The following is a 26,413-nucleotide window of genomic DNA, read 5'->3' on the forward strand; positions in this document are numbered from 1 at the left end:
TTTATGAGTTTCATGGATATTCGAAATTTTGACCCTTTGTAATGGAGGTGCCAAAAGGAGTGGACCGATATGTCCCATCTTCACAGCAGATCTTCACAGCAGATGTGTGAAATACGAAGAGAACCGGATGCTTGGTTCGGATTTTATGATCGTTTTGGCTATTCAAATTTTGACCCATTGTGGGGAAGGTACCAGAAGGAATCGTCCGATACATCTCATTTTTATAACAGATCTTGTTTTGATGGAAATATTGAGATGTACCAAGTCTAATTGGAATCGGATGTTAATTTCACGTTTTATGAGCTTCATGCATATTTAAATTATGACCCTTTGTGTAGGAGGAAGCAGAAGGAGTGGACCGATATATTTCATCTTCACACCAAACCCTGGATTAATAAAAATATTGTGAATTTGAAGACAAACATTACATCACATTTTATAAAGGTTAAAATTATTCAAAATTTTGACCCTTTGTGGGGGAGGTACTTCATGGAATGGACTGATATTGTCCCTTTTCTCAACTAACCTAACACTGATGCAAGCATTTGCAAAGTTGGAGCAAAATCAAATCATCCTTTCTCTTTCTGTGCAGTAAAATATTTTTTTGGAAAATTTCGACTTTTTATGGAGAAGGTACCAGAAGGAGTGAACCGATATTGCCCATCTCCGAACTCGATCTATGTTTGACAATAATATTACAATGTACCAAGTTTGGATTAAATACGATACTCCCTTCGATTGTTATCGTGCACACCAGTCAGCCAGACAGACGGACGGACGGATATCGCTAGATCGACTCCAAATGTCCTGGAACGTATTTGGTCCAAAGAGACGTTGGGTCTTAAACCATTATTTCGATGAGGCACGTTTTGGCCTTATCAAATGATATATACCCTCTGTAGTCATAAGGTTAAGGGTATAAAAATGTTTTTTTAACTCCTCCATCTTACCCACCGATCTCTCTTAAAGGTCTCACATCTTTTGTCTGTCCGCAACTTTTTTCAGACTGTATCCTCTTCAAGAAGCGTCTTCTTTCTGAGATCATCCCTTTCTAGTAGTTTCATCTTACGGAACTTCATTAGCTTATCTTTCCGGCGTTGCATACTTCCATCATTTTCTGTCACTTCTGCCAGCCTACACTACTTCCATTTGGCGGTATCTTCTTGTTATGGGCCTTATCACTATTTTCTTTTCCTTTCGTTCCCATATGAATAGGACATCTTGCTTCTTTTTCCACTTCGATTCTTCAATATTTAATATCTGCCCTTTCAAGTCTCCACGATTTGATTCTTGTTCTTCCCCAAGTATATTAACTTTGGTAATGGGATTTTCTTCTCCAACTCTGTCGTCTCTACTGGTATTTTCTGCTACTTTTGCAGTGGACTTATCGCATTTGCGTTAAGCTTTTCGACAGACCTCTACGAAGAAGAAGCTAAACTCTCACAGTTTTACTTCCTCCTCCACGGACTTAACGGTGTGATTTACTTGAATTCTTACTGCATGTGTCGTTTCATTAGTAGTCACCAATTCGGACTTGAGTTCCCTCACTTGGTTTTGTAGGACACTGCATTTATTTTCATACTAATCTTCCTTCAATCTTGGGTCTCGTTGAATCCCTGGACGTTCAATAACAGCCAACATTCTTTAAGGCCAACATTGACATCTACAGAAACCTTCCGCCTGCATTGAAGCTTTATGTTCGAGGCTCGTAATTTCGCCGTTTCATGTTTTGCTTCCTCTAATAACTGAACATAATTATTAGACACGGCAGACAGAGACAGAGCTATAGAAATGCTCTGTCTATTCCTTTTAACATCTTCAACCGTCATCCGTTCATCGTTCTCGTGTTGTTTCGTATGATGCCTTGCATCGCATATTTAGAACCTCTTGTCGCTGAGCAATCAATTCCTAAATTTTTAGCAAGGGACTTTCTCTCAATTGATGTCGTAGAAACGAATTTTCCATATTTTGTCCTGTTGTGCCCAACTTCTTTACAGGCATTGCACGACTCTTGTACGTGGTTGATTTCATTCTCGAAATTCGTGAAAGGCGGACATTCGATTCGTCCTCCTGAGGATATGGACTAATAGCCCCAACCTTTCTGTCTGAAGATATCACATATGAAACCCCCTTGGTAAGTGTGTATACCGTCACTGCAGTCTTTTCTGCTGAAATCTCTTTCCGACTCAGCATCTTTTTTATTGGCTGATAAATTTACGAATAATCCCGCTATATTATTAGTCCCATAACTTTCTCTTTGACTCTCGACATTAAGGCAAATTCTCCAACATTTATTCAGAGCTATTTTTCTCTACTGTGGGCACTGATCCGGCTCGAAGGACCAAGACGTGTTGACTTTTAAGGCACCTGTTTACATTGGTCCTTCGAGTCAATTTTTCGTCCAAATCTCCCTTTATCAATTTGGATTTTTATCTAATCATTGGCACTTCCACAATTTCTCTCATCTTAGAAGTCTATTCCTTTAAACCCTTAAAAATGATTGCATATTTTAAGGCGGATAAACTGAACACACCTGTTCTTGCAAACATTAATTTGATGGTAAATATCAACGTTTTTCCCCTCTCTCTCTATCTCTCCCTCATCATCATCACCATGGTATCATATTTTCAAACATAATGCCTTTGTTTAACGCCATCAAAACACAAATGTATAACGGACGCGCGCCTAAAAGTCTACACTATATTGCAGTGTATAGTTGAGAATGTAATAAATTTGCTGGCATACATTTAGGCAAGTTTGGTGTTTGGCATTTGATGCTTTCACAGGGGACGATGGGGCGGGGAGGCGGACGGCGATAATGGCAGCACGCAAACTAGAGGGATAGACACTGAGTATACATTTTAAGAAAATTACTAAATGACCTAAAATGCGTCTCACTTTCCAAAAAAGAACACACTCACACACAGATCGTGTTAAAAGCTATGAATCTACTTAAATATGGTAGTGCCAGAGGCCTTTGGCAAAATGAAATATTTAAATTGGACATAAGATTTTTGTAAAAATTATTTATTTTATCTTAATTAAGTAACAACAAGTAAAGTAGTATCAGACGGTTTTGCCGAATGATTTCAGACTGCTGTCATTTCCAAGCCACTCGCCCCACAGCTGTTAAAATTATTCCAGTGACAGTTCATTATATTGTATACTAGCGTACAAATGCTTAGAATTTTCCAGGAAAAAAGTTATTCATGATGGAATTCAAGCGTGATAGTGTGATTCCCTTATATTTGGCTGGAAAACCACAAGTGGCTATCGTTAGGGCACTCCAGCATTTAAATGTGAATAAATCTTTTGTGTCTCGTATCATCGCTCGTTACCGTGATACTGGTAACCCGGTCCGTCAAGGAAGTGGACGAAAGAAAACAGCAACATAAGCAAAAACGGTTCGAAAAGTAAACAAGCGACTTGATCGAAACCCGCGTCGTAGTGACCGAAAAATGGCTCGTGAGCTGAACATATCGCAATATTCCATTTGGCAAATATTGAAAAATGATCTCGGGGTAAAGCCATTGAAATTCCAAAAAGTGCAAGAACTTGCACCGCAACGGAAAAAAATAGACTCAAAAGAGCTAAAGAGTTGCTTCGCTTGGCCGAAAGTGGTGAACTGCCGAATTTGATTTTCTCCGATAAGAAAACATTCGTAGTCCAGCAGTTTTTAAACAAACAAAATTATCGTGTTTACTTGCCAAAGAGGTCAGCTGAAAATGTGCACCTTCGGTTGGCCACGAGAACTCAAGCGCCGACCATGGTGAGGGTGTGGACTGCCATAACAGCCGATCGTTTTAATGGACCGTGGTATCAGAAAAAATGCCGAATTTTATGGCGAAAATATTCTGGAGAGTGTATTAAAGCCTTAAAGCCTTGGGTACGCAAACATTTTGGCCGCAGACCTTGGACATTCCAACAGGACCATCGCACTCAACACGCGCCACCCAAGAATGATTACAAAATAAGTTTCCTCGCTTCATTTCCAGGGCACAATGGCCACCAAAATCTTCGGATGCCAATCCGTTGGACTATTGTGTCTGGAGTTTTTTGTAAAGCAGTGTTGGCACTAAAAATACCAAAGTGTCGATCACCTCAAGCAAGCGCTTCCCCGGTAATGGGCCAAAATACCTCAAAGCAACATTCGGGCAGCCTGTGACGGTTTGAAGGCCATAATTCGTGCCAAAGGTGACCAGTTCGAACAAATCTAAACTTATTCTAAAATTTGGTGCTATTTCCGACATTTTTTTCTTTCGTTGAATTAAATTTAAAAATAGAATGTAAAAACCCCCAGCCTTGATGCTTATTCCGGATTTTTGTTATTCAAAATTTTGACCCTTTGTGGGGGAGGTTCTAGAAGAAATGGTCCGATCTCTACCATATTTATAACAGATCTTGTGTTGATGGAAATATTGAGAACAACCAAGTCTAAATGGAAACGGATGTTAATTTCGCAAAAAAATTTGAAAAAAAAATTTCATTATCAAAATTTTGACCCTTTGTGGGGGAGGTACACCAGATATTGGGATAATAAAAATAATGAGATGTGTGTAATTGGAAGGAAATCGGAATCTTACCTCACATTTTATAAGTGTTATTATTATTCAAAATTTTGACCCTTTGTGGGGGAGGTACTTGATGAAGTGCTGATGAAAATATTAGGACTTGCAATAGTTGCAGAAAAATCTGATTATCCTCTCTCTGTGCAGTAAAATATTTTTTTTTTGTTGGAAAATTTCGACATTTTTTGGGAGTGGTACCAGAAGGAGTGGATGGATATTTCCCATATCTGAACTCGATCTAAGTTTCAAAATAATATTACGATATACCAAGCTTGGACCAAATCGGATCCTCCCTTCGAAAGTGATCGTGCGAACCAGCCAGCCACCAGACGCACAGACGGACATCGCTAGATCGACTCCAAATGTCCGGAAACGGATTTGGTCCAAAGAGACCTAGGGTCTAAAACCGTTATTTCGATGAGCCACGTTTTGGCCGTATCAAACGATATATACCCTCTCTAGCCATATGACTGAAGGTATAAAAATAATCCACAAAAAGAATCAAATTTTTAATTTTTTTAAATCACAAAAAGAAACATCGGACGTTTACTTTTGCTCCACTTTGTGTAAGATTCAGAACTTCAGAACTCTGGCCAGATGAATAGCAATTTCCCTTGAAGTAGTGCTCAAAAATACCCTACAGATGTGTGTTACGATTCTGCAGACATTCCTGGGTCACTCAACGCAGACTTCGGTGTGAAAACCCACCCTAATCTAAATGTAAATGTAGCAAATGTTTCCACCTGGTTTTCCATGAAATCGAAATCCTTACAAAAAACTTCATCATTACAGCCGAGAAACACCCTGCACAAGTGAATTTTCCAAGGTGGAAAATAGGTTACTAAAACTTTTTTTTTTTTTTTTTGAGACAAAACGGCTAACGACGAAAAAGTGAAACCGCCTGCAGACATGTTACAAAGAATATCACATCACTATTTCATATTAACTTAAAAAGTCTTAGCCACTAATTGGGGGGGAGGAGGGTGAATTTTTATTAGAAAGGTTACTGGTGCACTGGCACCTGTGCCTTGCGGTAGCTATGAGAACGAAATGGGAATGGCTTTCAAAACAGACATTTCTGATGTTGTTGGCCGTGTTGATGGCGACGACGACGACAGGTGTGGTTCATATTATGGCGACCATAACACGACAGCCACAACTACGACTAGTAACAAAGTGTAAAAGACGCGAAATTCTGGCATTGTTTTAATAAATGATACACATTTTAGCTCTCCAACCCTCTTTAGTTCCTTTTCCTAACTAGAACTAGAAAATGAAAAAATCATAAAACAAAATTAATATAGGGTGTAAAAGGACAAATTATGAAGTTATGAGAGCGTCCCATAGACGTTTTATTAGTTTAATGGGTAAATGCTTAATTACAGTTTGCGGCAGTTGGGTGGGGGGCTTGGCCGCTGAATTTTTATTTAATAAATTAAACGAAGAGCCGAGAAAAAATGGAAATTAAATGGGGAATGAAATGAAGTTATAGAGGACAAGAATTTAGAAAAAAAGGAAACAAGCAAAATATTGGGAGAAAAGTTAGTTATTTTGCCTCCCAGTTTATCGGGAATAACTTACTCACAGGATAAAGCTAAAGCTATATTATTCTCCATATTTTAAGGTGTCCTGGTGATAAAGAGGACATGATTTTATAATTACCTTGTAAGGCGAAAAGTGGCAAAGAAGTTATTGCAGGAAAGTGGGAAATTTGCAGATGTTTAGAAGGAATTAAAAGCTGCTCACGAAAGTCGTCCCACAGCATGGGCGTTTTCGAAAATGCAAAATTGCACTGCAAATTTTGCACAGCTCGGATTAGATGACGCTGTTGTTGCAGATCAACTGTTGCAGTTGCTTGTTTGTTGCCCATTATACCCTCAGCCATATGGCTAGAGAGAGTATATATCATTGGATAAGGCTACAGCGTGCCTAGTGGAAATAATGCTTTTAGACCCTAGGTTTCTTTGGACCAAATCCGTTTCAGGACATTCGAGTCAATTCAGCGATATCCGTCCGTATGTCTCGTGCACACGATAACACTCGAAGGCAGTATCCGATTTGATCGTAATATTTTTGTTAAACTTAGATCGTGTTCGGATATAGGCAACATCGGTACACTCCTTCTGGTACCTCCCCCTTAAAATATAACAATTTTCATAGAAAATAATTTACCGCATAGAAGAGAGCGGATAATCTTATTTTGTTCACACTTTGCAAATCGTGATGTTGTCATTACCGCAACATCGGGTGCGGAAATAGAAAAGATCGGATTACTCCTTCTAGTACCTCCCACACAAAGGGTCCAAATTTGGAATATCTAAAATGCGCATAAAATGCGAGATATGCATCAGATTCTCTTCATATTTCACATATATCAATATTTTTATCATTACAAAATCTGGTGTAAAGATGGAGTATAGCGGATCACTCCTTCTGATTACTCCCCCACCAAGGGTCAAAATTTTGAATAACCTAAATAAATGCGAAAAAAAACATCCGATAATTTTTTAAACTTCGTACATCTTAATATTTCCACCAAAACAATATCTGATATGAAGATGGGATATATCGGACCACTCCTTCTGGTACCACCCAAAATGCGAGATATGCATCAGATTCTATTCATATTTCACACATACAAATATTTCTACCATTACAAAATCTGGTGTAAAGATGGAGTATAGCGGATCACTCCTTTTGGCACCTCCCCCACAAAGGATAAAAAATTTGAATAACCTAAGCGCTCATAAAAAGCGAAAAAAAACATCCGATTATTTTTTAAACTTCACACATCTCAATATTTCCACCAAAACAATATCCGATAGAAAGATGGGATATATCGGACCACTCCTTCTAGTACCACCCACACAAAGAGTCCAAATTTGGAATGCCTAAAATGCGAGATATGCATCAGATTCTCTTCATATTTCACACATACCAATATTTTTACCATTACATAATCTGGTGTGGAGATGAAGTATTGCGTACCACACCTTCTGGTACCTCCTTCACAAAGGGTTAATATTTTGAATAACCTAAACGCTCATAAAATGCGAAAAAAAAACATCCGATTATTTTTTAAACTTCGCACATCTCAATATTTCCACCAAAAAAATATCCGATATGAAGATGGGATATATCGAACTACTGCTTCTAGTACCTCCAACACAAAGGGTACAAATTTGGAATATCTAAAACGCGCATAAAATGCGAGATATCCTTCACATTCTCTTCATATCTCACACATACCTATATTTTTACCATTACATAATCTGGTGTAAAGATGAATTATTGCGGATCACTCCTTTTGGTACCTCCCCCAAAAAGGGTCAAAATTTTGAATAATTATAATTCTTATAAAATGTGATGTAAGAGGCCGATTGTCTTCAAATTACACACATTACAATATTTTTATTAACCCAAGGTCTGGTGTGAAGATGGAATATATCGGTCCACTTCTTCGTGTACCTCCCACACAAATGATCGAGAGTTTCAAAAAATATATATTTCCTGCACGGAAAGAAAATCGATAATCCGATTTTGTTGCAACTTTGCAAATCCTGATATTTACGTTAGTTCTAGGTCAGGTGCAAAAATAGATAATATCGGCCAACTCCATCAAGTACCTCCCCCACAAAAGGTCGAAATTTTGAAAATCCATCAAGCTCTTAAAACACTAAATTAACATCCGATTTCATTCAGACTTGGCACATCTCAATATTTTCATAAACGCAAGATCTTTTATAAAAATGGTAGAGATCGGACCATTCGTTCTAGTACCTCCCACAAAAAAGAACCTAAGTTTTGAATAATCAAAACGAGCACAGAATCCGAAATAAACATCCGGTTCTCTTCATATTACACACGTCCCTTTATTTCTACTAACTCAAGATCTGGTGTGAAGGTGGGATATATCGATCCACTCCTTTTGGTACCCTCCCCACAAAGGCTCAAAATTTTGAATATCCATGAAACTCATAAAACGCGAAATTAATATCCGATTCCAATCAGATTTCAATATTTCCATCAACACAAGATATCTTTAAAATATGGTTGAAATCATACCATTGAATTGAATATAAATGTTCGATTTCTTGCAATTTCGCACATACCAATATTTTTATCTGTATTAGATGAAGTATAAAAATGGAATATCTGGTACCTCATATATCATATTTATTTTGGTCCGATATGAAATAGACAATACTGGCCCATTCTTCGGAACCTACTCCATAGAGGGTCAACAATTTGAATAATCATAACAGACGTCAAAATATATTTGAATACTCGAACATTGGCTAAAACACTTCGCGTTTTATGTGCTTCATGGAAATGAAAATTTTGACCCTTTGTGGGGGAGGTATCTCAAGGAGTGGACAGATATTGGCCAACTCTGAACTCGATTTAAGTTTGACAATTATATTACGATGCACCAAGTTTGGACCAATTGGGATACTGCCTTCGAGAGTTATCGTGCGCACCAGCCAGCCAGGTAGGCTTCGGTTTTATCGAGGGTTGAAGTGTAATACTTTTTTTTGTAGACACCACCTTTTTAACTCACAGCCTTCCTTATAATCTTAGAGCAAAATTCAATAAAGAAATCTTTGTTCAAGATTTTCTGAAGATGACGCAAGAACTAAATTCACAGGGGGTTTGTGATTATAAAACTTGGAGAGATAAGAACTAGACATCACGTTTCAGTTTTGTTTTTAAAACTCACATTGTTCACTATGACAAGTTGCAACAGATTTTGAATAGATTTTGTTGCCAAGGAAATGCAATGGTGGTCTGCCTATCAAGTCATAGTTTATAATTCCTAGTAAACATGCCTTTGGTTTAGTTTTGTATGGGACTCGAAAAGGCCTTACAAATAGTCTCAAAATGGGTTAGGGGCCCAGAGTGTGTCGACCCATAGAACAAGAAGGATGTGTTCTCATTTTAAAATGTTGTGGGTCCAAGAAGGATCTTTATAGAAATCCCCGGCAAGCTTCGAAGGAATTAGAAATGTGTAGACCACAAGTGAGCTTCGACTAAAATCTGTGTGTGTCCAGATATAATTGTGAGCCCTGAATTGATATGGAAAGGTGTGTACAGCAGTTTTGGTTATTGTGTCTATATAACTGAATGTCCCGTAAATATTAGGAAAAGAGGATACCAGGATGAAAATTGCTAACGTCGGATTGTCACGGAATTTCTGTAATAATAGAGCTGGGACTAGAAAAGAAAGACTCTGGAAAGTGGGCAGTATGTGTGATTGGAGTGCTCAAAATAAAGAAGCCAAACTGAACCTAAGAGTCCCTTAATTTTAAAATCGGCAGAAGCAAGAATAAAATACAGTTGTTTATAAGGGATTTCCCTATATTATATTAGAGTTGTTCTAAAGAAAATAAGTAAGAAGGCAGCTAAGCTAAGAGAAATTTTTATACCCTCCACCATTCGAAAGAAATTTGAAAATTTTTCAAAAAAAAAAAAAATCCGTCGAAAAATGCCGCTCAAATAAAAACCTTTATATGGAGGCTATACGAATGGGTGGTGCTGGATAAGTGATTTTCTGTCAAAGACCGTAGTAACAACTCCGAACTTCAAATACGAAATTCGAAACAATTCCGGCGAATAATGTCGCTAATATCATCAACATACCGAATAAAGGGAGGCACCGTTGTATGGAGGCTAAACTAAGATTTGGACCTGGATAGACAGTTTTCCGTCATAGCTTGTATTACCCATTACTAACTCCAAATATGAAATTTGACGCAATTTCGGTGAATAATGTTGCGAAAATCCTGGAAATACCTAATATCTCGGTGTAGCATTATATTATATGGTGCTATACTAAAACGTAGCCCTATAGACCTAGACCTCTTATAGGAAGTAAAGTACTTAGGGGAACCCCGTGAGTGGATTTTCACACTAGTCCATTGAAAAATGTTGCTAAAATCATCAAAATATGGGGGCTATACGATATCGTGGAGCTATACAGTGTGAGATAAAAAAACGGCAACATTTATTAAATGGCGGAAATAGCCTAAAATTTTAGAATAAGTTTAGATTTGTTCGAATTGGTCACATTTGGCACGAATTATGGCCTTCAAACGGCCAATGAAACCGTCACACGCTGCCCGAATGTTCCTCTTAGGTATTTCCGGCGAAGCGCTTGCTTGAGGTGAACGAGACTTTGGTATTTTTAGTGCCAACCTTGCTTTCCAAAATACTCCAGACAAAGTCCAACGGATTGGTATCCGGAGATTTAGGTGGCCATTGTGCCCCGCAAATGAAGCGAGGAACCTCATGGAATGTCCAAGATCTGCGGCCAAAATGTTTGCGTGCCCAAGGCTTTAATACACCCTCCAGAATATTTTCGAGACCGATTAATACGAGCGTAGAGCGACCATCGGCTGTTATGGCGGCCCACACCATCACCATGGCCGGCGCTTGAGTTCTGGTGGCCAAACGAAGGTATATTTTCAGCTGACCTCTTTGGCAAGTAAACACGATCATTTTATTTGTTTACAAACGGCTGGACAACGAATGTTTCCTCATCGGAGAAAACCAATTTCGGCAGTTCACCACCTTCGTCCAAGCGAAGCAACTCTTTAGCACTTTTGAGTCTATTTTCCTTCTGTTGCGGTATAAGTTCTTGCAATTTTTGGATATAGCCCATCTTCGAACCTGACCTGCCGACACACAAAAGACTGAAAATGTTAGCTTCCTATCTTAATTCGTTTTGAATCTAACGTGATTACAACAGACGTACAGACGGACGGACGGCCAGGCTAAATCGCCTTAGAATTTTACGCTGATCAAGAATATATATAATTTGTTGGGTCTACAATCATTATTTCGATGAGTTACAAACGGAATGACGCACTTAATATACCCTCCATACTATGTATGGTGGAGGGTATAAAAATTATATCGCCCACCTAAATCAATTTTTGGATTTAAGATTAAATTGTATTACCAAGTATTTTCAGTTGCATGTTCAACTTATCAGAAAAATGTGACGTGGATATGGTAAAAGCGTCATTCATTAAGCTCTTCCGTTTTGAGGTGACACATTAACCATAAATAACAACACCAATGTAGGTACCCCCCTGGCATGGTCTTCAAATAAAATGAAATTGCGTGGGTATGTTTGTTTTTCGTTGTTTTTTTATTAATGTTCGGAGAAAGGACCTCTCCCTGTCATGTACGCCCTGAAAAAAAAATATCATAATCTCATATGTCAGCCAGCTATGCGTGTAGTTAGTCTAGTTTCGTTGTTTTGATTAAATCACCGCCACAATTCCTTGGGAATTTTGACAGAGGTTTTAAATAAAATTGCGTCATATTTTCTTTATAAAAAAGAGAAAAAAATATTAAGGTCAGCTGTGTTGATAATCAAATAAACAAATTCAAACACCGAGGGTGGGAAGGGAATAAATCTAATATCAATTTCAGAGAATAATGGTAACATAACAGAATAATATTGGCTTTCTATTTGTTGTGGTAATTAGACCGATTTAACAATTTGAAGTTTGGGAGGTGAATCACAAAAACGTATACTTTATTATAACTTATTATACATTTTCAGAAAATCCACATCAGCAAAGTTTTTTTTTATAGCAACAAAATCCCTCTTAGCTTTAATGGTGGCCCATCTTCAAATTCTTGGAAATCAGATAACTATTAGATTGGGCGACACAATTCAATTTTTTTCAAAATATCAGGAAAAACCCGAAAAGATTATAGAAGTACAGCTAACTAGTAAAAAACATAAAGTTCTACCAGTCCGAATTTTTAATACCCTCCACCTTTGGGTAGAGAAAACAATTTTTATATAAAAGTATCTGAATTCAAATTAATTAAACTCCAAATACCACTATGACCGTTTGGGTAATGCTGCTAAACTTTAGAAAAAAATCATAAAGTGGGTGAGGCTGTTATATGGGGCCCATACCAAAACGGGAACCTCCATAGACAATTTTATACTTCAAGGAATGTCATCTACCAAATCTTCTAAAATGCCAAACTTGAAAAAATTTAGTATTATCAAAATACCGAATATCGGTGGGTATCGTTATATGTGCGCCATGGGAAAACGTAGACCTAAATTTTCAATGTTCTGCCACGGGAACTATTACACAGTATGAACTACATACACCAGATTTTAGATAAACCCGTGGAAAAATGTGTTAATAAGCATCGAAATACCGAATATCGGGAGGTACCGTTGAATGTGCGCCACATGAAAAAGTGGACCTAAATTTTCAATGTTCTGCCACGGAAGCTACAACCCATTATGACCGACAAATACCAATTTTAAACAAGTCTGTGAACAAATGTGGCGAAATACAAAATACGGAATTTTGGGAGGTACCGTTATATGGGAACTTTTAAAAAACGTGGACCTATACCAATTTGTAGAAAAATCCGTGTAAAAAGTGTTGCAAAAATCATCAAAATACCGGATATAGGGGCGATACAAAAACGTGGACCTATACATAAAATGTTTCGCCACGTGAGCTAGAACCCACTATGACCTACAAATACCAATTTTTAAACATATCCGTGAAAAATGTGGCAAAACATATGGGGGATATACAAAAACGAGGACCTATACATACAATATTTCGCCACCGGAGCTAGAAACCACTATGACCTACAAATACAAATTTCTAAAAAAAAACCGTAAAAAATGTGGCAAAAATCATCAAAATACCGAATATTGGGAGATATCGTTATATGGCGACTATTCCAAAACGTGGACCGATATATCTGTTTTTCAATACCAACCATACTAGACATAATACAAATTGTTCTGCCAAGTTTTTAAGCTCTACGTTAAATAATGTGGGCTGTATCTGAGAGACAGACGGACATCGTTATGCTGAATGAACACATATACTTTATGGGGTCTACGACAAATATTTAGGACAAACTACAAAACAAAACTACATTAATATCCGTCTTCGGAGAGCATAGCTAATTGCTATCGGATGCTTCCACAGTTTACGGATAGAGGAGAGATTGGTAATTAAAAAAGCAGTCGCGGGCAGTCAGCGGGTCTGGGTGGGAGAGTCTGGGCTTAAACAGACTCTGGGTGGGAGAGTCTGGGCTTAAACGAGTGGCAATGATCCTTAGACAGACGAGGCCCGGGGTGTTATAAAAACCTGTACCTATCAATGTTACTGGTTGCATTCGGTGCACCAAGTGTATTCTAACTAGGCTTCGTTCATATCTGGGGCCACAACGAATATCAGTTTTCATTCTAACGAGGCTTTGTTGATACGTGGACGCCACAACGAATATTAGTTTTCATTACCGAGTCCTTGTCATGGTCGTATGGAACACAAATTCTGAAAAACCCCTTAAAAAACAACCAGCTCTATTTTAAATGAAGCTGGTTCGAATGACGTCTTGGCAACCTCAGTCAACAAAGCTACAAGTGCGAAGTTTATCAACAACCTCAACAGAAATTACCTTAAAATCGGGTCAAAAGATCTTTTAAAAGTTTGGAGTACATATCCATCATTGAAAACGTTGTGTCGAAGGAGACCTGTCCAAAGAAGCTTTTAAAGAAGTGCCAAAGCTGCAGGTGTCAATCTCCCGAACAATAGGGAATAATGTTGCAAGCAAACAAAGGAGTTGACACCGTCTTAACTCTTGTACCCATCTCAGGCCATCCCATCAGTTGATTGAATCATCAGCTAAAACCTTTACAACGGCTCCGTCACGGGGCCGACTATATGATACCCTACACTACTATGAGCATAAAGTAGAGCTCCCGAAGGTATATAAAGATCTGAGCTGATCTCGATAAAGCTTGGCACAGGTATTTTCCAGTTGTATCTGATGTTCGGTATCAAATATCATTAACACAAAATTGGATAAAACATATATATATGGGAGATATATCTGAACCGATTTTCACCAAAATCTGATGCACTTGCTTTTGGGCTGAATTCCGTCGGAAGTACCAAAATGCAGTCCATTTGGACTGAAATCGAATAAAAGTATATATGGGAGCTATATCAAAATCTGAACCGATCTCCACAAAATGTTAAACACTTATTGCATATTACGCATGTGAGGGACTTTAAAGCCCAAATCGGATAAAACATATATATGGGAGCTATAGCTATATCTGATCCCATTTACAACAAATTTGAAGTCTTTGTTTCTACGATGAATTTAGTCCATTTGGGCTTATATTAGCAATTTGGTGCACGATTAACCCGAAATTGGTTGAAGATATATATGGGATCTATATCCAAATCTGAACCAGTCTTGACAAAATTTGAAACACTTATTTCAGAGCTGTATCTGATATCTGGTACCAAAGATCATTGTTGTGGTGTGCATATGGTAGCGTAGCCCGTCGTCAAGAAAGTGGACGGAAGAAAACAGCAACATCAGCAGAAATCGTTCGAAAAGTGAAGAAGCGAATTGATCAAACCCCGCGTCGCAGTGGCCGAAAAATGGCTCGTGAGCTGCACATATCGCAATATTACATTCGGCAAGTATTGAAAAATGAGTTCGGGGTAAAACCATTAAAATTGCAAAAAGTGCCAGAACTTACACCGCAACAGAAAGGAAAGAGACTCAAAAGAGCTAAAGAGTTGATTCGGTTGGCCGCAAGTGGTAAACCGCCGAATTTGGTTTTCTCCGTCTCCGATGAGAAAACATTCGTTGTCCAGCAGTTTGTAAACAAACAAAATGATCGTGTTTATTTGCCAAAGAGGTCAGCTGAAAATGTGCATCTTCGGTTGACCCCAAAACTCAAGCGCCGGACATGGTGATGGTGTGGGCCGTCATAACAGCCGATGGTCGCTCTCCTCTCGTATTAATCAACCGTGGCATCTGAATAAATGCCGAAAATATTGCGAAAATATTCCTGAGGCTGTATTAAAGCCTTGGCACGCAATCATTTTGGCCGCAGACCTTGGACATTCCAGCACGCGCCACCCAAGAATGGTTACAAAATGAGGTTCCTAGCTTCATTTCCAGCGAACAATGGCCACCAAAATCTCCCATCCGTTGGACTATTGTGTCTGGAGTATTTTGGAAAGCAAGGTTGGCACTAAAAAAATACCAACATGTCGAGAATGGTTACAAAATGAGGTTCCTAGCTTCATTTTCAGCGCACAATGGCCACCAAAATCTCCGATCCGTTGGACTATTGTGTCTGGAGTATTTTGGAAAGCAAGGTTGGCACTAAAAAAATACCAACGTGTCGAGAATGGTTACAAAATGAGGTTCCTAGCTTCATTTTCAGCGCACAATGGCCACCAAAATCTCCGATCCGTTGGACTATTGTGTCTGGAGTATTTTGGAAAGCAAGGTTGGCACTAAAAAAATACCAACGTGTCGAGAATGGTTACAAAATGAGGTTCCTAGCTTCATTTCCAGCGCACAATGGTCACCAAAATCTCCGATCCGTTGGACTATTGTGTCTGGAGTATTTTGGAAAGCAAGGTTGGCACTAAAGAAATACCAACGTGTCGATAACCTCAAGCAAGCGTTTCGCCGGGAATGGGCCAAAATACCGCAGAGCAACATTTGGGCAGCGTGTGACGGTTTCATTGGCCGTTTGAAGGCCATAATTCGTGCTAAAGGTGATCAATTCGAACAAATCTAAACTTAATAAAACATTTTATGCTATTTCTGACATTTTTTTGTTTTCATTCAATAAAATTAAAAAAAAAAAATTAAAATTATGGCATTTGATTTTATTGAAGTTTTTTTTTTTATCTCACCATGTAGTTTTAAGACTGCTATATGTGGTACTATAGGTTCAATATTTTGATTTGATTTTTAGCTAAGACCTACATGAAGACAACCTGAGTAATTCTCTTAAGAATTACTGACAACTTCAATAGAATTTTCCCATGAAGAACTTTGGTAGTAACCAGTTTTGAATTTTGATTGCAACACCTTTACCTCAGAATTGAGCTGCGCTGGCAGCGTACATGATATTTTCAATACTCATGTTGTTGTGTTTTATACATTTTGGCTGTAAATATTTTTACAGTCGTAATAGCTAAAAATTTCTATGAAATTAACAAAAACTCAAATAATTACAGTTGGCTAGCCATTGGGTCTACCACAAAAAAATAACCAGCTATGTACATAATTATGTATTTATTAACAAAGTTGTTTCTTAACTTTCTGATATGTTTGGATGTGTGCGTGTGTGTATGTGTGAGTGTGGATTATCTTTTAATAGTTTATGCCTAAATGTAAAGAAAATGTTACGGTTTCAAAAGAAATATGATTAGCCAGCCAGATTGACGTGCCGTGTGAATGGAATATTTCGTTGAGAGCGTTTAATACACGCTTCATAAATTTTTTATTCGAATATTTTTAATAATACAAAAATGCAAACTGTTACATTTTAATTAATATTACAATATATACGAGGGGCGTGAGGAAATTTTATGAGAACTAAAGAGATTTTTTGGCGAAATCAAATGGAAAATGTGAATAAAAAGGGACAATAGCCAAAAGTGCAATGCCCTGTCGCATTTCAAAAATTATTGATTCTCGAAGTCATTCAAACGTCTAACGCCATAATTTTTACATTTTTTTAATTTTATTGAATGAAAGCAAAAAATGTTGGAAATAAGTTTAGAATTTGGTCGATTTATACGAGCGGAGAGCGAACATCGGCTGTCATGGCGGCCCACGCCATAATCAAGGCCGGCGCTTGAGTTCTGGTGGCCAACCGAAGGTGCACATTTTCAGCTGACCTCTTTGGCAAGTAAACACGATCATTTTGTTTGTTTACAAACTGCCGGACAACGAATGTTTTCTCATCGGAGAAACCCAAATTCGGCTGTTCACCTATTTCGGCCAAGCGAACCAACTCTTTAGCTCTTGCACTTTTTGGAATTTCATTGGCTTTACCCCGAGCTCATTTTTCAATATTTGCCGAATGGAATATTGCCACATGTTCAGCACACGAGCCATTTTTCGGCTACTACGATGCTGGTTTCGATCAAGTCGCTTCTTTTACATTTCGAAACATTTCTGCTGATGTTGCTGTTTTCTTTCGTCCACTTCCTTGACTTCGGGCTACGCTACCAGTATCACGGTAACGAGCGATGGTACGAGACGCAAAAGATTTTTTTACATTTAAATGCTGGAGTGCTCTAACAATAGCCACTTGTTGTTTTCCAGCGAAATATAAAGAAATCACGCTTGAATTCCTTCACGAATAACTTTTTTTCTGGAAAATTTTCACCAAAATGCCTTTGTACGCTTGTAAACAATATAATGAGCTATAACTGGATTAATTTTAACATCTGTCGGACGAGTGGCTTAAAAATGACAAAAGTCTGAACTTGGTTCCAGTTTTTTTCATCTCACCCAATTTTTTTCGCAATTTTCGCTCTAATTGTCCTAAAAGACGCATTCTTAAAAAACACCTATTGTTACCCTAATACCCCTTTAAATTACGCTCGACTAATTTCACAACTCTAGTACCAATATTAATTCAAACATATCGAAAATTCTTCTTTCATCGAATAAATTTCTCAAAATTCTACAAATATAACTCTTAAATTCATACAAACCCATCCCGAATGGGTCTTGATTAATATCCATGGATTTCCACGATCACAGATCTAATATTCTTCTCCTCATATATCAGACAAATCAAGAAACTCATGCAAAGTCCCTCAATTGTTTATTTCCCACTTGCACTCAAAGACTGCAATGACCACATGCCTAAAAGTATGCTTTGAAAATTGCAAAGACTTCCCAGTTTGCCAACTAAAAACATGACAGAAAATTAACTTTTATTTTCAAGAAAATAACAAAAAAAACGTTAACAGAAAATATAAACAAAATATATTTTTCAAGTTTCCGAAATATTAATTATCTTCCTCTCCTCTTCCCTCCTTATTTTACAGAATGGAAGTTCAAACGAATCACATGAACAATTCTCTTATATCACCTTTATCCGCCACAAATCCTCAAACGTTGACCACCAGCAACACATCAGCAGCATCATCGTCATCATCTCCGTCACCACCACAAGCAACATCGGCAGCAGTAACTCCACCATCTGTTGCCGCAACAGCTGTACATTTGCAAAAGGCCGCCATGCAAATGAACGACAGCCTAACACAGCTAAGTCGCAGCGATAGTCCAGCCAGTTCAAATTCTGAAATTGAAAAAGAATTACAGGATTTGGATTTGAATAGTTCCATGAATAGTGGCAGCATAAGTTTGGGTGCCGAATTAAATTGCAAATCGAATGGTTCACTAAGCGGTGCCTCATCATCATCAACACAAGGCCTTGTGGGAGGTGGTACAGCGGTCGTGGGCAATGGCGGCGCTGAAAATGGTGGCGATGCGTCTGCGGCAAAGACTGCAAACACCACAACGAATGGAAGTAGTAATGCAGCCAATAATTTGACCACAGCCGCAGTGGCTGCGGCAAATATTAAGAAACGCATTTCATCGAGTCGAACACCAACACGAAAAGCTAGACGAATAAAGTTCTATCGAAATGGTGATCGTTTTTATCCAGGCATAACCATTCCAGTTTCAAATGAACGTTATAGGTGGGTGTTTTTAACAATTCAAAAATATTTGAAAACTGATTCAAACATGGTCTTTTATTCTTAAAATTTCGCAGATCATTTGAAAGCCTATTTGAAGACCTAACGAGACTTTTAGAAGAAAATGTTAAAATTCCAGGTGCTGTACGTACCATATATACCATGTGTGGTAAAAAGGTAAGTCAATAAATTGATATATTTCTGTCACATGTAGTCCCAAAGCTGAAAATTCAGGTCATTAATTAACAAAGAACTAAAGACATTTCCCCTTTTTTACTTATTATGTAGAGAAGGAGAATTGTTGCAAACAATCTCAGATCCAATGTAAAGAGCAACAGCTTATGTGTAAATCCACCTAACACGGAGCCTAAACTCTTAGAATTTTCAAAACCTATGCTAGATGGAGTCACGCTTAGCATATCCTCATTACCTCGGTACTCGGTTCTCGACCATTGACAAAATTGAAAGAGAAATATCGAGAAGCGCGCGGGGAGGGCCTTAATCGCACTTTATTCTTGCAAAAAGTCTATATGTAAGAGCTGAGGACTAAAACCACATATAACAAGTTAAAAAGTATCAGTCGGTTTTGCCGACAGATGTATACCCTCAGCCAATGTTCGATTAATTATTTATATTTTGACTTTTGTTATGATTATTCAAATATTTGACCCTCTATGGAGTAGGACCAATATAAATATGATATAAACAAGTAAAAAAGTATCAGTCGGTTTCGCCGACATTTGTATACCCTCAGCCAATGTTCCATTATTTTAAAATATTTTGACTTCTGTTATGAATTTTCAAACTCTTGACTCTCATGGAGTGCGTTTGGAAAGTATGGGTCAATATTGTCCATTCCGTATCGGACATAAATGAATATGATTTAAATATTATTATGAATATATAAAAAATCGAACACTTATATCCAATTTATGGGAAATCATCGCAGGATTCTGGATGAGAGACATATATTTAGATATAGCAAGTTGTAAGGAATTGCTGAGTTGTTTCGCAAAATTAAATTTTTTGTCCCTTTGTGGGTGAGGTACCAGAGGGGGTTCACAAATATATATTCATCTTCACACCAGATCTTGTGTTAACAAAAATGGTTGTGTGTGTAAAATTTGAAGAGATTTTGATACTTTTTTCGTTTTCTTTGAGTGTTTTGTTTTTCAAAATTCTAAACCCTATGTGGGGGAGGTACCAGAATAAATGGTCCGACATCTCCCAACTTTATAACAGATCTTGTGTTGAAACAAATATTGAGATGTACCAAGTCTGAATGAAATCGAATGTTAATTTCTCGTTTTATGAGCTACGTGGATATTCAAAATTTTAACCATTTGTGGGTGAGGTTCTAGAAGGAGTGGACCGATATATCCCATTTTCACACCAAACATTTGGTTAATAAATATGTTTTGAAGTGTATAGTTTGAAGAAAAAAATACTTATGATCGTTTTGGTTATTCAAAACTTTGACCCTTTGTGAGGGAGGTACCAGAAGGAATGGTCCCGACCTTGGGTTAATAAAAATATTGTTATGTGTGTAATTTGAATCGTACATTTACATCACATTTTATAAGAGCTATAATTATTCAAAATTTAGAGCCTTTGTGGGGGAGGTACTTAATGGAGTGGACCGATATTGTCCATTTTCGCACCTGACCTATCACTGATGCAAATACTAGGTTTCGCAAAGTTGTAGCAAAATCGCATCATCCTTTCTCTTTTTGTGCAGTAAATAATTTTCTTTGAAAATATTGGCATTTTATGTGGGGGTATCAGATGGAGTGGACCGATAGTGCCTATCTCCGAACTCGATCTAAGTTTGACAATAATATTACGATGTAAAAAGTTTTAATCAAATCGGATGCTCCCTTCGAGAGTTATCGTGCGCACCAGCAGCCAGCCAGACATCTGGATGGACATCGCTAGATCGACTCCAAATGCCCTGAAACGGATTTGGTCCAAAGAGACAAAAGGTCTAAAACCGTTATTTCGATTAGGCACGTTTTGGCCGTATCAAATGATATATATATATACCCTCTCTATGACTGAGGGTATATGTATCCGATTCCCACCTATGGAGCTCTCGTTTGTTGGCACTCTTTAGGGAAACATCCTACAAGCGAAATATTGATAAAGTTCAAAGAGCCGCGACACTATTGATAACGGGTGTATTTCTGAGTACAACCCAAGCTGCACTGTTGAATCCCTCAAGTGTTTTGGTAGATAAACAAGCAGTAGGGTGGGGACTAAGTCTCTGAGAATTCGCCCTTGGACATTCTTCAAAACCATATAGCTGCCTATACCGACGGGTCTTCTGCGAAAGCCTGAACATCAGCTACTCCTGAAATTTAACAACAACAATAGCGTTTTCCAGGCGGAAATTTTTGCTATAAAAAAACCATGGACTTGTTGGCAAATCAATAGTCAATGGTCCTGAAAGCGATTATTTCATGTACCATTTAATCTATACCAGTTTTGGAGTGCAAGAATGCATTGGAAAAAGTTCAGTCGTCCATCAACAATTGATAATGAAGTCGACAGGTCACGAAATTTAAGTTTTTTCAATAATTTCAGGGAATATGCAGGGTATATTATTAAAAATAGAAGATTATTATGGACGTTTCGAAAGTTTACTTCACCAGAGTAACCATAAATAGAGAAGACAAGATCCTCTGCTTGACATATTTTGAAAATTTTGGATTAATATTCCTTGGAAACCACAAGCGAGTCAACAAACTGATCGTTTTAGCCCCTTTTTTTCAATATATATTTAAAAACTTCATTTAAAAGGGATGGTAGCATGACAAAATACTACACAAAGTTATTTACCATGAAATTCTACAGGTCCTAGAAGACGTCAAAAGTATAAATCTTACCTAAACGACAGGAATTTATATAAACTAAAAACACATTTTAGGATTTAAACCGTACTTTGTATGAGTTTATGGCTAAAACCTCCTACAAAGCATCATTTTTTCAAGGATTATGTCAAAGACAAAATTATTCTTCATCAAATTTCACTATGAGTCACCAAAGAAAGGAAATCTATATTTCCATTGTATATCAAAAAAATTATTGCATCAATATTCCCAAAAAAAAAAACGAAAATATTTCAACTTATTTCTTTATTAACTTTTCCTTGGACTTTTTTCGATTTGATGCCTGAAAATATCGTTTTAGGCGGAAGGTATTAAAATTAGATATGTTCTACACGAAATTTCACTATAAATCTCAGAATAAACCATATATCTAAGTTGAATAATTTAAAAAAAAATACATTCCAAATTAATGTACTACAAGTTTGAACGATGTATTTCCTTTTTTGCTGTTAATAGAACACGTATCCAATCCAATACGAAATCTCCCTCATTTTTTGAGGAAAGTATTAAAGGAAGTATTATTCTAGACCTAATCTCATTGTGAGTCTTTGAAGAAAAGAAATGTGTATAATCAATATGTAACATGAAAAAATGATCGAACATTTAATAAAAAAATTATTTTTAAAAAATTTGGTACTTTTTCGGTTTTGCTGTAAATTTTTGCATTATTTCACTGTAGGTAAGTTCAGAAAGGATTTGAGGTTACTCGTTTGTAAATCAGCACAATGAAGTTTCGGGTTCTAAGGTCGAACTTTGTTAAGTTCTTTCTATAGTTTTGATCACATACAAAGGGACCTCTGTGTCTTCCACTCTTTCAAATATGTTAATTTTCCTTTGCTTTTTTTCAGATCTCTACATTGGAAGAACTTGAAGATGGTCAAAGCTATGTGTGTTCCTGTAATAATGAGAATTTCAAAAAAGTCGAATACAATACAACATCACAACCACTTACCAATCTATCGATATCCAACAAAACATCAAATCGTCTATCCAAATATTATCGGCCCTCGTCCCCATTGAAGAATGGTTCAACAAACACCAACGCCATGGGCAATGGCAGCGCATCGGCCACAACCAATACAAATGGCAGTCCAATTCTGGTGAGAATGAGTGAACGCGACAGCATTGTACATCCCCGTATTGTTACACTGATACGCAACGGTACACGGCCACGTAAACTTATGCGTCTGCTATTGAATAAACGTAACAGTCCCAGTTTCGATCATGTCCTGACGGCAATAACGCAAAAAGTCAAACTCGATACGGGTTATGTACGTAAAGTGTTCACACTGTCTGGTTCGCCAGTTACAAATCTAGCCGATTTCTTTGGTCCCGATGATGTGTTCTTTGCCTATGGCACAGAGCGTGTTAATAATCCGGATGATTTTCGCCTCGAAACCGACGAACAGAAGGCACTGCAGGCAATACGTAAAAATTTACGTACCGCTGGCACCACATGTAAAGGTCCCAAACCAAAGATGCCTGTAAAGAGCAAGAAGACCTATGATACCTCGGCTTTGGACGAAGAGAAGCTGTTAAATGAAAGTGGAATCGATCCCCAAGAGCTGCCAGCTGTTATTCGTGAACGTTATGTCTTGGGACAGATAATTGGTGATGGTAATTTTGCCATTGTCCTAAAGTGTAAAGATCGTCAAAGTGGCTACACATATGCTTTGAAGATTATCGACAAAAGCAAGTGCAAAGGCAAGGAACACTATATCGATGATGAAGTGCGCGTCATGAAGAAATTATCACATCCACATATTATATCGCTAATAATGGATGTTGATCAACAGGCTAATATGTATTTGGTGCTTGAGTATGTTGGTGGTAAGTTGTTATAATTTGTTGTTATTCGAATTCTTCTTACCAATGTTTAACATTTGATGCCTTGTTTCCCGCAACTAGGTGGTGATTTATTTGATGCTATTACACGTGTTACCCGATTCTCTGAAGATCAGTCTCGTGTCATGATCAAACATTTAGCATCTGCTATGGCTTATCTACATTCCATGAGTATTGTACATCGGGACATTAAACCAGAGAATTTATTGGTAAGTTATTTTTTCTTTCCAGGCATAGAAATGTTAAAGAAAAACGATTAAAATAGTATCAGTCAGTTTTGCCAACATATGTTTACCCCCGGCCTTGAGTTATGATTCTTAAATAATTGTGTTGTTGTTGTTGACTCTTTATGGGGGGAGGTTCAGTTGGCCAATATTGACCAATTCATATCTGACCTAAGGCTGATATAAATATTACAACGTGCCAGATTTGGACTATATCGGCTTCTTCTTTATACTTTATATGAGATATGTGCAAATTTTTGGAAAATGTGGAAATATGTGGGAGGTAACAGATATAGCGGACCGAAGTATTCCATTTCAAACATATATATATCCTATTTTATGCGAAATCATAAATTTCGATAAATTACATATTCATATCAGGTTTCTCGTTAAGAGAAATATTTAGATGTAGCAAGTTGTAAAGAATCGCCGACTTGTTTCGCAAGTTATGACAGATATAAGTATTGAAAATTGTGATCCTTTGTTCGTGAGGTCCCAGAAGGGGTTGGCAGATATATATCATCTTCACAACAGATCTTGTGTTAGCAAAAATATTTGGATGTGTGAAATTTGTTTTTCAAAAAGTTGAACCCTATGTTGGGGAGGTGCCAGAAGAAATGGACCGTTCTCTACGATCTTTACAGCGAATCTTGTGTTTATGGAAATGTTGCGATGTGGCAAGTCTGAATGGAATCGGATTTTAATTTCGTGTTTTATGAGCCTTATATGTTAAAAATTTTGACCCTTTGTGGGGGAGGTACCAGAAGGAGTGAACCGATATATCCCATATTCACACCAGACTTTGGGTTAATAAAAATATTGTGGTGTGTGGAGTTTAAAGAGAACCGGAGGCTTATTTAGGATTTTGTGATCGTTTTGGTTATTCAAAACTTTGACCCTTTGTGGAGGAGGTACCAGAAGGTTAATAAAAATATTACGATGTGTGTAATATGTTTATTTTCGATTTTATAATTGGTTTGGTTATTCAAATTTTTGACCCTTTGTGGGGGAGGTACCAGAAGAAATGTTTCGATCTATACCATCTTTATAACAGATCTTGTTGATGTAAATACTGAGATGTACCAAGTCTAAATGGAGTCGGATATTAAATTCGCGTCTTATGAGCTTCATGGATATACAATATTTTGGACCTTTGTGGGTGAGGTACCAGAAGGAGTGGACCGATATATCCCTTCTCCACACCAGACCTTGGGACAATAAAAATATTGTGATGTGAGTAATTTGAAGAGAACCGAATGCTTATTTTGGGTTTGTTTTATGATTGTTTTTTTTTACTCTACACTTTGATTCTTTGTGGTGGAGGTACCAGAAGTACCGATCTCTCTTGAGAGCCGATCTCTACCATCTTTATAACATATATTGTGTTGATGGAAATATTGAGATGTACCAAGTCTAAATGGAATCGGTTGTTAATTTCGTCTTTTATGAATATTCAACATTTTGATTCTTTTGTGGGGGAGGTACCAGAAGAAGTGGGTCGATATATTCCATCTTCACAACAGTCCTTGGGTTGATAAAATTATTGTGATCTGTGTAATTTGAAGACAATCGGACTCTTACTTCACCTTTTATAAGAGTTATAATTATTCCAAATTTCGACCCTTTGTTTGCTTTTCGACCCTTTGTTTGCTTTTCGCACCTGACATTGCACTGATGCAAATATTAGAATTTGCAAAGTTTGAGAAAAATAGGATTTTCTTTTCTCTTTCTGTGCAGTAAATGATTTTCATTGAAAATATTGACATTTTGTGGGGGAGGTACCAGAAGTAGTGGATCGATATTGCCCATCTCCAAACTCCATCAAAGTTTGACAATAATATTACGATGTACCAAGTTTGGATGAAATTGGATACACACTTCGAGAGTTTTCGTAAGCACCAGCCACGCAGACAGATGGATGGACATCGCTAGATCGACTCCAAATATCCTGAAAGGGATTTGGTACAAAGAGACGTAGGGTTTAAATTGGTTATTTCGATGATTTACGTTTTGACCGTATAAAATGATATATACCCTCCCTAGCCGTCGAAAATATTAACCCTGAAGCGAGTGAACACAGGGTTATGGTTAAAACTTAATTTAAAAGGTTGACGTCAAAGACAAAATTATTCTACATGAAACCTCACTAAGAAAAGAAATCTCTATTGTTTTTGAAACAAATACTTCCATCAAAGTTCCCAAAGAAACCGGAAATAATAACTTTTTTTTAAGTTTTCCTCGGATTTTTTTTGACTTGACGCCTGAAAGTTTTATAAAATTGCGTTGTAGGCGGAAGAAATATTCTGCACCATTTTTCACTATAAATCTCAGAATAAACC

The 26,413-nt window shown here is 37.4% G+C and overlaps 1 protein-coding gene across 3 annotated transcripts in view; it reads left to right on the forward strand.

Moving 5' to 3' along the window:
- Positions 1 to 26,413, forward strand: part of LOC101899652 (serine/threonine-protein kinase GL21140) — a 101,392-nt gene that overhangs the window by 73,261 nt on the left and 1,718 nt on the right. For all 3 annotated transcript variants that reach the window (XM_059129891.1, XM_059129890.1, XM_059129892.1), the window contains 4 exons: positions 18,464 to 19,120; positions 19,195 to 19,294; positions 22,854 to 23,835; positions 23,914 to 24,059. In XM_059129891.1, coding sequence (XP_058985874.1) covers positions 18,464 to 19,120; positions 19,195 to 19,294; positions 22,854 to 23,835; positions 23,914 to 24,059 — 1,885 coding nt within the window. The remainder of the gene's footprint in view (positions 1 to 18,463; positions 19,121 to 19,194; positions 19,295 to 22,853; positions 23,836 to 23,913; positions 24,060 to 26,413) is intronic.

The sequence above is a fragment of the Musca domestica genome, unplaced genomic scaffold (assembly GCF_030504385.1).
Source record: "Musca domestica strain aabys unplaced genomic scaffold, Musca_domestica.polishedcontigs.V.1.1 7, whole genome shotgun sequence".
NCBI classification, from domain to species: Eukaryota; Metazoa; Arthropoda; class Insecta; order Diptera; family Muscidae; genus Musca; species Musca domestica.